Source organism: Danio rerio, chromosome 8 (genome assembly GCF_052040795.2).
Source record: "Danio rerio strain M-AB ecotype USA chromosome 8, GRCz13ab, whole genome shotgun sequence".
NCBI classification, from domain to species: domain Eukaryota; kingdom Metazoa; phylum Chordata; class Actinopteri; order Cypriniformes; family Danionidae; genus Danio; species Danio rerio.
Genome location: NC_141028.1, coordinates 11088885 through 11101998, shown reverse-complemented (window position 1 = coordinate 11101998; position 13114 = coordinate 11088885). Strand labels below are relative to the sequence as shown.

At 34.8% G+C, this 13114-nt stretch overlaps 1 protein-coding gene across 2 annotated transcripts in view; it reads left to right on the top strand.

The window, feature by feature from the left end:
- plxna3 (plexin A3) overlaps window positions 1–13114 on the top strand; it is a 355788-nt gene that overhangs the window by 319597 nt on the left and 23077 nt on the right. For both annotated transcript variants that reach the window (XM_087263713.1, NM_001098489.1), the window contains 4 exon segments: window positions 242–384; window positions 896–1152; window positions 3141–3207; window positions 10263–10409. In XM_087263713.1, coding sequence (XP_087119839.1) covers window positions 242–384; window positions 896–1152; window positions 3141–3207; window positions 10263–10409 — 614 coding nt within the window.

The following is a 13114-nucleotide window of genomic DNA, read 5'->3' as shown; positions in this document are numbered from 1 at the left end:
AAGCAAAGCAACCAACTACATTACAGATGAAATAAATTACATTTGAATCTTGTTAAGCTTATTGCAACTTTATAAAATAGATTAACGATTCTTAGTTATAAAGTCCATAAATCTCAGAAGAAACATAATAACCATGTGTTCTCGAAATCGGATCAAATATCCTTTAGTATTAGTCTGTCAAAGCGCGTGAGGTGTTCTCCAGTCTGACGAGCGCTTTCTTTTTGTTCTTTATTCTTCTAAGCATTCGCTGAGCTGCAGACAGACATCCAAGAGCTGACGAATGACATGGACGGTGTGAAAATCCCTTTCCTGGAGTATCGTACCTACACCATGAGAGTGATGTTCCCTGGCATCGAGGAGCACCCGGTTCTGAAGGAGCTGGACGTAAGGGAACTTTTAAAACTCTCTGTGCCCAGGTGGCGTCTGTCACTCACAAGTGCCAATAAGTAGGTTGCCATCAACTCATAGACCGTTTTCTTTTAATCCTTCTGCCAAAAAAGGAAAGCAAAAAAAAACCCTAGATGTGCTTTAAAAAGATCCCCTAAGCTCTGAAGCTACGGTACTGCTGTCTCAGTAGTGAGCTTCAGAGCGAACGCCCCTCTTTCAGCATGCTTTTTAATTAAAACCTCAGGCAGAATGAAATCAGCAGCCCTGCAAGGCCCTGGTGGAATAGCCGTCTAGAGACGTGCCTTACCAAAAAATGTTTTGAAAATAGTCAGGAAAGAACAATTAAATCTCACCGCAGCAGAGCTTTTTTTTATTTTTTTTATTTCAAGTATGCATTCAGGCAACAATTGTTGTTGCGCGTGTTTCTCTCATCTCTTTCCTGCCTATTTTTTCCATTTATGTTTTGTTCTCCTGCTTTTTCTGACGTTCAATCAAATGCTCTTTTCAGTCTCCAGCTAATGTGGAGAAGGCCCTGCGCTTGTTCAGTCAGCTGCTGCACAACAAGATGTTCCTGCTGACCTTCATCCACACGCTGGAGGCGCAAAGGTCCTTCTCCATGCGGGATCGTGGCAATGTGGCCTCCCTCCTCATGGCGGCACTGCAGGGACGGATGGAGTACGCCACTGTGGTTCTCAAACAGCTGCTAGCCGACCTGATCGAGAAGAACTTGGAGAACCGAAACCACCCTAAACTACTGCTTAGACGGTAAAATTATGGAGCTTGATCATTTATATTACCTCCTTTACTTAGCAACCCCCAGAACATGTAATCAACTGCAAAAAAGGCACAACCAGAACATTTTAGCTGCCTAGAAACCCCTAAAACATATTAGAAACTGTATAGCAATGCCATAGTAACACCTAAGAATATCTTAGCGATACTATGGCAACAATCTTTCAACCCACTTTGAGCTTTTTAGAGCAGCATACTAAAAACAAACAATACTGTACATCATTTGCAACCACCTTATGATGACCTAGCAATGCTGCAGAATATCATCATAGAAACATCTGTACACCAAGGTTATTATGGTTGCGAAAACGAAAGAAAAAATTGAAAACTAGAATTGAAAAAAAAAACGTTTTTGTTAACTAAAATAAATATGAGAGTTTTATTTTTAAACTAGAACTGTAACTGTATTGTGTTCACAAAAAACGAACTAAAAATAGCTAAAATTATTGCAAAAACGTCCTTCGTTTTTGTCTTTGTAAATGTATTTTAATACATGCTGTTAGAAGTAAATCTATTTAATTTGCGCTGCCAAGTGTTTGACTCTTACAGCACCTTAGTCTGCAATCCAGATGCCATCGGCCAAATCAAGTCCGTCCTCTTCCAGTAATCCTCGCTATTGCTCCCGTGACAAAAACAACAGCTGGATATGACATCAACATGGTGACAAAATTAAGTACGACCCGAGCAAACACTTAAAAACATTAATTTAACACATTTGTGCCCAATAATGGGTTATATTTCTGTAGTAGTGATCGTGATCAAGAACGAATCGTTATTGTTAACCAGATCTTTTAAGTGAACGATTTGAACTAATTCACCAAATCAAACTGAATCATTTGAAATGATTTGCGTCTCCAGTAACGTTAAGCACTTATTCACAAACAACTTACTTTTTATCATGCCTGATACTCCCTCTGACTTGAAATAAACTAATATATGCTGAGTTATTCAGTTATTAGAACATTACACAGAGATCAGATTTGAGAATCGGTGAATCGATAATGCTGTACATGCGTAATTTAGTGAACTAAACACAAACAGTACATGACGGCCTGCTGAGACTGAGCTAAATGGCTTAAATATGATGGCTTAAATGAAAGATTCTGGCGAAACGCACGTTTATTTCATTACAGAAAATGGCAATGGAATTTAAATAAGTGAATCATGCTTCAGTTGGGTTGCAAAACTTAATTGTGAGAAACTTTTCAGATCATGGTGATGTTTTAACTGACTGAAATTACAATTGCTGACCACATATTTTTGATATGTTGAGTCCAAACTTAGGAAGATTGTCACAAAAGATCCAGTTCAAGTTAAAGATCCGAACTTTCCATCACTACTGTGTATCCAGGATGGTAGATGGTAGTGGTAGATGGTAGCGTTCTTGTGTCCCAAAAAAAAAAAAAAAAAAAAAAGTTGCCAATCTTTGGTTGAGTTTTATTAAACAATATTTATTATGATGATTTTAAATATTGCAGAACTAAAACTTATACTGAAATGAATAAAAACTAAACTAAAACTAAGCAATTTCAAAAACTAATGAAAAATCTAACACTATTATACCCTTGCTTTATCCCCTGGACCGCTTTATACTCTGCATAGCACCATACTAAAAACACTCTAAACACCCTACACAACCACCTAGCAATGCCAAGAAACAAACCCCAGGATATTTTAATAAATAAATGGCAACACCTTAGCAACCTATAAAACACCTTAGCAACAACCTAGCAATTTCATAGCAACCCCATAATTTCCTGCTGTAGAATTCCACCCCAAATGCATAGCAACACCCTGGCAACCTCCCGGATCTCCTTAGCGTTGTAGCGACCACCTAGTATACTCGAGTAACTAGTTAGCAGCATGCCGAAGTTACTAAGAACACATTAACAGCCATGTAGCATACAGGACATTGACAACAACCTAAGAACCACAATGTGCATTTCTATTTGTTTTTGCAGAACTGAATCTGTGGCAGAGAAGATGCTCACCAACTGGTTCACGTTCCTTCTGCACCGCTTCCTCAAGGTTTGTGATCTGTTTAATATTCAGTACTTTTTAAAAGGATCATGAACAGCTGTATTTGTCTAGTTTTCTAAGGTCAGCTTACAATGTTATTAAAATTGTTACGTCAAAAACATCATTATTTAGAAGTGATCGGCTGTTTTTGGTTCTGCTTTGACCCCACCCATCAGAACACAGTTTGAATATGTGTGTCGGAGTCTGAAGTAAATGTCTGCTGGTGTGATTGACTAACAGGTTTACATTTTAAAGCTGGAAAACAACATGTGTGCATCAAATGTTTGCATTAAATACAGACATTTAGTTAAAAACTATAAACGCCATTAACTTAAATGAAGACTGAAAGGTAATAATCAGCAGTCCACATTTATATTGTCTGTTATTTGAAGCAAAAGAAGTCCATAAAGTTCTCAAAACTCAAACATTCTCATCTTTTGATGATCTATTACCTTAATATTGGACATTGGTACTTAAAGTAAAGTGTAATCATCATTGTTGGGCAAACTACTTGAAAAATTTAGTGAGCTAAGCTATTAGCTACTCTACTTAAAATGTAGCTTACCTACACTACAAGATACCCTCTGGAAAATGTAGCAAGCTAAGCTAAAAGCTGTTTTTGCAATTCTGATCAATAAAACTGTCAATGAAACATATGAGGCATAATTGTTCAGTTCAATTATTTACTGCAAATAATGTGCTGTGCAAATTATAGCATATAAAATACAAAATCCAATAATTTTTTAAAATACTATAGTAATTTATAGTATTTATGTTGACATTTGGTATCAATCAATACTGAAGTTTTAAAAACGTCCATTTCAGGTCAACAGTTCACTGAACTTACCGCTATTGACTGAGTCTAACCACAGATACAGGTACACTGGAGTGTTTTTATAGTCTTGTCGATCAGCTGGTTTGTCTATAAGCTGATAACCATTTTGAGTTTTGCCTTTTGCTTGTGCGACGGCCTTCAATTGTCAAAACACCTTTTAAAATGCCTTTTCAGATGCCGAAATGTAAAAATTCTAATCCAATAAAAAAAAATTTATGACATACAAAATTTTCAGAGGCAGTATGTCAACGCCATTGACACAACGTGTGGTCGAATTTATTTTTTAACATGCAAAAATTACAGAGGAAAGTTTCAGATTCAGCGTGAAACATATATTGAGTCCACCTTTGCTGTCTTTTCCACATCTGGGAGAGTTGCAGTGTGGAGAAGCCCCAAAGAACCATCCCGTCTAGCATCCTGCATGCCCAGAGTAAAACAAGGAGGTGAATCGGTGATGGTGGATCAGTAAAGGCAATACCATATTCAACCTTTAGAGTGTTTTTATTATGCAATGATGTCGAAAGACCAAGCAAATTTCAATATCTCAGTTCAAGACCTCTTCAATAATGTGCTCTAATTGAGCAAGAGCCTCAATCATCTTGTTTATAACAACATTTTTCCGTGCTGACGTTTTTGACGGACTGACTCATAGCAAAGCCCGCTAATAAATCTCCCCAAAACCCACGCTCCAGATATCACCTCAGGAATGCCACGGTTTGCTCAATCCCACATCCGTCAGGTGCTCCAGAGGTCACCAAGATGCCGTCCGAATCGGGCTACAGCTGATAGAGATGGCTATTAGCGCCGAAGGCAGGAACATCAGGCCCTTTGTGCATTCAGGGCTGGAACGAAGCTCTGGCTGGCCGCCCGGTGTCTTTACGTCCCATCAGTGCAGATGTTAAAGTGTTTTGGCCTCCATACAGGCCTCTAGAAGTAATTACCAGCAAATGCCTTCTCAGTACGGCTCTATTGCTCTGCCTGGGTGTGTGCTTCTATATCAAGAGCCAAAGAATTTATATATAGTGTGTTTTATATTTATGTCACTGTGCATAAAACAAGTTTTGGGGATCTTTGTAACAACATATTGAATATATAAACGTAATGTGTATATATAAATGTCCACCTTGAATCATTACTTCCTTTAAAAATTAAAGTTATTCTCTTGTTGTTCTAAAATTTTATGGGCCTTTTTTATGTATTTTGCGCAAGGAGAGTTTTAGCCAGAATTATCTGGTCTTAAACTGGATTTGCTTGGCCTCTAAACCTGAAAAATGTCTGTAAAATATCTGTCAGCCTGCTGACATACTAGGATGGGGATTAAGTCATATGATGAAAACTAACTGTAGCCTGGGGCTGTCGATGAAATCGAACCAAAAACTATATGCTAAATAGCTTGGTGTCGTAGTGCAAGGAAATACATTTAAATAAAACAATCACCATCACAAGAATCCTAAAATGTACTATAAAAAATTCTGTATTTTGATAGACCTACGAAGTAACCAAACAAAATGTGTAGGTGCGCACACTTAGATTGTTGGTTCTGATGCGTTTCCTTGATACAGTACGGCCAATTTAGCTTATTCGATTCACCTATAGCCCATGTTTTTGGACTGTAAGGGAAAACCAGAGCACTTGGAGGAAACCCACGCCAACACAGGTAGAACATGCAAACTCCACACAGAAATGCTAACTGACCCAGCCGGGTCTCGAACCAGCAACCTTCTTGCTGTGAGGCAACAGTGCTACCTACTGAGCCAATGTCCATTTGTCGCCAATGTCCATTTCGTCAAAAGTAAACATTAAAATAAACATAAGACCATTTTCGAATCCATCATGGTCAAGATTGACCATGTACTGTACACCCGCCAGGTCATTGAAACTAGAGCATAAATACATTATAAACACTCTAGTGGTGTAAAAAGAAAACTACAACCAAAAATGGGTCCAAGAAAGTGTTTTTGCTGAAAATTAGCTTTAAGTTGCTTTGCATTTATCTCTAATGTTGGATATCAAATATAAGATTTCCATGCTGTTAGTGTGGTCATTCAATGTTTTGCTTTTTAGCTGGCTAACCTAGTTATCAGACTAGAAAATGGCAGCTTATTTTAATGACATTAGTTGGAATTATGTAAGTCTTGTGGATTTTTTTTTCATCTAAAACTTAAGTTAAAATGAGTTTCCCTTTAACTTGATAGTCCGCAGTCAAGTTAAGTAAGATTTTCATCCTTAATTTCTGTATGTGCAACATCAAATTTTGAGTTAGTGTTTTGTAAGTTTACTTTTGTTAATTTTGTAAGTCTTTTGTTTTGTTTTGTTTTTGTTTCGATTTGTTTTGTTTCAATTTGTGAAGTTTCATTTAGATTTTTTTTTTTCAATATGTTTTGTTTTTTTGTGTTTAGGTTTATTTTGTTTTGGTTTGGAGGTTTTTTCCATTTCGATTTGTTTTGTTTAAATTAGTTTTGTTTACTTCGGTTTGTTTTGTTTCAATTTGTTATGTTTCATTTCGATTTGTTTTGTTTCAGTTTGTTTTGTTCTGTTTCGATTAGTTTTGTTTCAATTTGTTACATTTTTGTTTGGTTTCGATTTGTTTTGTTTCAGTTTTTTGTTTCAATTTGGTATGTTTCATTTCGGTTTATTTTGTTTTGTTTCAATTAGTTTTGTTTTGTTTTATTTTGTTTGGTTTTCATTTGATTTGTTTCAATTTTTGTTTCAATTTGTTATGTTTCGTTTCGATTTGTTTCGGTTTGTTTTGATTTGTATTATTTTAATTTATGTTTCACTTCAATTTGTTTTGGTTTATTTTGTTTATTTCTGTTTATTTTGTTTTGTTTAAATTTGTTTTGTTAAGATTTGTTTTATTTCAATTCATTATGTATCATTTAGTTTTGTTTCATTTTGTTTTAATTTATGTTTCGTTTAATTTCTATTTGTTTCCTTTTTTATTTCATTTTATCTTTTCTCTTCTTTTCTTTTCTTTTGCTTGAATAATTCCATTAGAGTTTTACAAAATAAATTAATACAGGTTTAAACAACAACAACAATAATAGTTGCAATAATATCGAATCTTCATTTAGATTTTAAACTAGCCCTACAAAGCTTACATAAGCATCTGAAAAGCAATATTAAGGCCTTCCTCTTGTGCTTTCAATTCGTGTCATCTGCCTTTACACTGCATACGTTAAACTGTGTGAATCGTACGTTCAAAGAAACCTGGCGCGGCTCTTCCGACACGCATCTGTTGTGTCATAACAAGGTCTAACGGCCAGATTATGAATAATAGACAGAGCCAGAATCATCACAGCCTCCAAAATGCAGCAGATTTGATGTATATATTAAGCCTAAATGTATTTGACATCGAGTTCGGAGGCTGCTTGTTTAGAATGATTTGCTTTTACGCGTGCAATGGATGCTGGGTAACCCTTTTCGCCTGCGTTCGAAGAGCATGATTCAGGATGTCATGCTGTAATTAATAATGTCAAGCTGATCTCGCCTAAGAACTAAATAATAGCCTCCCCTCAGTATCGCTGTTTAGTCATCAAACGCTTTTAAGTGGGTAATTGGAGACTTCTCTACACTTCACAAATGCCATCTGAAAAGAGCTGTGATCGGCCGTGTCTCTCATTTTCTGCACGCATTTATTATGTTTTTCTTTCTTTTCTTTTTTCCTGCATCCTTTTGGTCAGAATGTGTCTTTTTCTTTCACTGCTCTTTCCTCTGTATTTAAAGCTGCAATTAGGCGTTTTCGGAGAGTGTGAAAATTACAGCTCGTTGTGGTTTTATTGAATTGATGTTCTGTGGTATTTTGCACAGGAAGTTCTTTAGTGTGTTCTTTAAAGGTAAAAGGTTTTAAAGGAGACTTGTAATGGAAAACAACATTTTCCTGCTCTTTTGGACATTATGATGCTGGCGTAAGAGTACTTAAACGTTCACAAGGTTTATATGCGCAAGAAATGTAAGCACTGTACTAAATGGGGTTTGATTTTTGTTTCTTTTTAATTTTTTTTATCCTTAATTTTTCTTTTGCTTATCAAGGATGCATACACTTCTGTACAAACTAAATAAAATGTATTCATTACTATTTCAAAAAACTTATATATGTATGTGATTTAGACCTTAATTTAGGCTTAATGATCCATTAGTACAGGGGTTCTCAAACTTTACAGCCTGCGACCCCTAAAATAACAACACCAGTGACTTGCGACCCCCTCTATTCTCGGAGGCAGTTATAAGCATACTAATATTGCATACAATGGTGCACACACACCAATAGGAACTATATAAACAAGCTTATTGACGACACAAAAATGCAACAGTCTATTTTTAAAAATTATTATTCATTTGTTCAATTTAACATTAATTGCACTTAATGAGAATGGTGAGCACAATGTTTACAGCACAAGACTATGTTTGGTTCAATTTTGGAGACTTGGAGATCGTCCTTCTTGTTTAGTCGTGGCCTCTTTTTTTTTTAAATGTACAGTATGTGAGTGCCATAAAGGTGTCAAAGTTTAACATTGTATCATAAAATCAATCTGCGGCAACTATTGCTATTGATGTGATGTTAATCTAGCATAATAACCCCAGGGGTAGCAATCCAACGAAATTTTTTTTTTTTTAAACTGATGATTTTTTATTTGCATGTTTTTTTTTATGTAACTATTAAATATTAACTCTATATTAAATATATTATACGTTAAAAACTATTTTTATATTCTGCAGGTTATGGAAACAATTTGATAGTTCTAATAATTTAATAAAATAAATGAGATTTTTAGAAATCACCAAACCCCCCTCCCGACCACTGCGTTAGTAGTATGATTTAAGCGTTTGAAAAGAATTTATCATTGTTTATATGAAATTGTATGTTTTTCTTACATCATAAGTTTATTAAAGTTTAGTTATGCATTATTTAAATCAGTTCAATGCATCCTTGCTGAATTAAAGAAATTGTATGACCAAATTTCATGCTTGTTAAGCTTCACAAAATGCTATGAAACAGCTTATTAGTTAATTAGTGCTGTAACTGAGTGCAAACTTTTTTACTGTATTTATTGGCCAAAGAACAAATTAGTTTTTTGAAAATGATTTCATATACATAGAGTATTAAAAGCAAATGAAGTATCTACTTCAAATGATGATATTGTTTCAGATATTTTTGTTTAAATAAAATGTCAAAATATATTGGTGAAATAATGTCCCATCATCGTTCAGCATAATACTGAGATATATAAGTGCCTGAGTGGTCGAGTGCCTTAGTGTCCCACCAGTGATAATATACAGCCATATCACACTGCTACGAGTGTGATATTATGTTTATACAACACTTTGAGGGCATAATTGTGTATATAAATAAGAAAATCAAACACAGAGAGTCTGAAAAACCTTTTGTAGGTGGAACTACTTCCTTTCGCCGGTCGTTCTTATCTGCAGCTGACCATCAGAAAAGCAGAGACCGTTGCAACTTGACTAATGTCACTTTAGAGCTAGTAATTGATGATTCTCTAGCGCAATGTCTAAAGTGATGACAAAACAGACTGAACGGCATGAAATGCCATCAGTCTACAGAGATTTCTCAGTATTTCTCTGTTGTTATTGGGATATTACAATAATTAACCCCAAAAAGCCAAACCAAAGCACAAAAACACTAGCAGATTACTATGGCCAAATCTGGAGCTAATCTAACAAAATAACATATGATGATGGTTTACAATGAGTACACCCAAATTTATGTGTTATGGAAAAATATTCAATAAAAATTTTTAAAAGAGCAAAAACATTTTGTTGACATTTTGTAACATATATAAATAATAAGAGATCATACACATTTTGATATTTTAATTTAATTAATTTAGTATTAAGAAGTGGGTGTGGAGGATAGTGGATTTAAAGTACAGAGATTTAAAATAACAATTAAATAATATTTTATTCCTGATCTGACAAGATATTGTATTTATTTTTGGAATATAAACTCATGATATACTGAATGACATTTTAGTGGGTGTCTTCTTTAAAGCATTTCTGCCTGTTGTTTTGATGTTTATAACCCCCTTTTCTTCTTTGACCCATATACGCAGAAATCTGTTTTAATTCTGTAGGTCAGTGTAAAGGTGGAAGCGTTGCTCCAAGAAACCTTGACTAACATCATAAGTGACCTGAGGGAGAAAATGAGATGCATCAGAAGTGTAGAAATGACCTCTCTGTGTTTCTCTCTCTCTCTTTCCTTGTGCAGGAGTGTGCGGGCGAGCCTCTGTTTATGCTGTACTGTGCTATAAAACAGCAGATGGAGAAAGGCCCCATAGACGCCATCACAGGAGAGGCCAGATACTCCCTGAGCGAAGACAAGCTCATCCGACAGCAAATCGACTACAAGCAGCTGGTCAGTGTCCCTGTGGTGACTCTCTCTCTCTCTCTCTCTCTCTCTCTCTCACACACACACACACACACACGTATCCCATAATTCCTCTTTCTGACTCCCAGCAGCCCCAGAGCAGCACAAGTGTTTGACTCCACATTGACTTCATATACATTTGAGCAAATCACTTTTTCAGTTTTCCTGCTCTGAGACATTTAATATCGAATATCATTCCCAATACAGTACTTGTATTTTCCTAATGATGTAGATGCACATTTTGGCATGGGTCTAAATTTAATTTAACAGTAGGGAGTGGAAAATAAATATAATTTTTTCTCATGAGCAATTTTTGAAAGGGACACAAATAAATTGTATATAAAATGTATTTATATATATGCGCAGAAGTGTCCACTTTAATTAATCTAAGGTCAGAATATAAATTGATTATAGAAAAAATTATTGAAATTATTATTGAAAAAATACAGTGTGGTCAGTTCGGATGTAGCACATTGATTATTTAGTAAATGCACAGTTAAACAATATGCTAATTGTGGCTGTTACTGTTAAGTTAACATTATTCTAAGTCATAACAAATAAAGTGTGTTGCAGTGCACTATACAACAAGCTATTGTCAACAAGCGTTAGCTAGATCAGTGGTTACAAAAGTGGAATAATCAAAATCAAATAAATGTGATTTAATTTATATAAATATATATACAGTTGAAGTCAGAATTATTAGCCCCCCTGAATTATTAGCTCCCCTGTTTATTTTTTTCCCCAATTTCTGTTTAACGGAGAGAAGATTTCTTTAACACATTTCTAAACATAATAGTTTTAATAACTCATTTCTAATAACTAATTTATTTTAGCTTTGCCATTATGACCGTAAATAATATTTTAGCAGATATTTGTCAGACACTTCTATACAGCTTAAAGTGACATTTAAAGGCTTCACTAGGTTAATTAGGTTAACTAGGCAGGTTAGGGTAATTAGGCAAGTTATTGTATAACGATGGTTTGTTCTTTAGAATTTCAGAAAAAAAAATTGCTTAAAGGGGTAATAATTTTGTCCCTAAAATGGTATTTAAAAAATTCAAAACTGCTTTTATTCTTGCCGAAATAAAACAAATAAGACTTTCTCCGCAAGAAAAAATATTATCAGACACACTATAAAAATTTCCATGCTCTGTTAAACATCATTCAAAGGAGGTTGAATAACTTTATACACACACACACACACACACACACACACACACACACGTGTATATATATATATATATATATATATATATATATATATATATATTATTTGTTGTTGTTATTATTCTCGTTGTTATTAATATTAATAATTTGCTAATTAATATTATTATCTAATTTTCCACCATTTGGTTTATATTAGATTATTATGTATTTTTTCCATATATTTTGTTTAAATAGGCCTACAAGTATACAACATTAAGTTAAAGTTCAAACAGGCTGCTAAAATCAGCTAAACAAAAAAAAACATTTGCAACACTTCTTAAATTAGTGCTTTATAATAAATACTTTAAATAGGGGGTTACCTTTAAAAAGGTTCTTTAGACCTTTAGTTGCCCATAAATCCCTAATGATATAATATCTTTAACATTCATGCTTCAAATATCCAAAATAGCTTATTTAGGTGTTCTGAGTTTAAAAGGCTAGCATCCTTATTTTATTTATGTATTTATTTATTTTGCGTCAGATAAATTGTCTGATGACAGTCAGGGCCAGTATTTCATTGCTCCATATTATTACTGTCGTTTTCACAAAAGGGGCAAAGTTAACCTTCATAAAAAAAGTTTGCTTTCTAACTGGTTTAGTTAGACTCACCGTAAAGCATAATCGAGTGTATTTACTTGAGATAGATACTCTGCAATGATGGATATTTTTATATATATGCTTGTGTGGGCTTTTTGATTTGTTCGCAAACTGTCTCGGTTATAGTGTGTGATGGTTATTAGCGCGCTGGTTTGAGTCCAGCTGCATGTCCATTCAGTATGATTCCGCCTCTCTCAGCTTCTGTTACTTCATGTACAAGTGTCTCTATGATGAAGACTGTTTGAATTCAACATTTTGTTCTACGACGAGCTTGGTTAGCCTACCTTTGACTGGACAGTTCTCTAGTGTCAAAATAAGGGACTGTCCTGGGAAAATTGGGACATCTGATTACCCGTATGGGTGACTAAAACAGGGCTCTTCAATATTCTGATTGAGCTACAGTCCCTCTGAGCCCTAGTTTAGCACCAGCCTCACTGTTTTTGAACAGCATAACGCAAAGAGGGGTTTTCCGTATCATAGCAGTGTAAATGCAGCTATTGTGATGTATAAGTAATTTTTTAAACACTGCGCAGGTATGCAAGCTGTATACATGGCCTTGGCTGAAGTACAAAATCATACTAATAATTATAAATCATAATATATTAAGTATAATTCAGCCTTAACAGAGCGGAGTCACGTGACTCCACAGTCCACACACGGTAGGGAAAGTAATTGAAAAAACTGACCTGGAAAAATTTGATCGATTATAGATTCCAAATGTCGATTTCGATTACTTTTTGATTAATCGCCCAGCCCTAAGATGGAGTTTAAAATCGTCCAGTGCATATAGAGAGAGAAGAATGTTTTTAACAGGTGGTTTAACAACCCCACTCACTGTTGTGAGGCACACTCAAAAATGCACAATGTTTTTATAAATAAATATAGAGTGT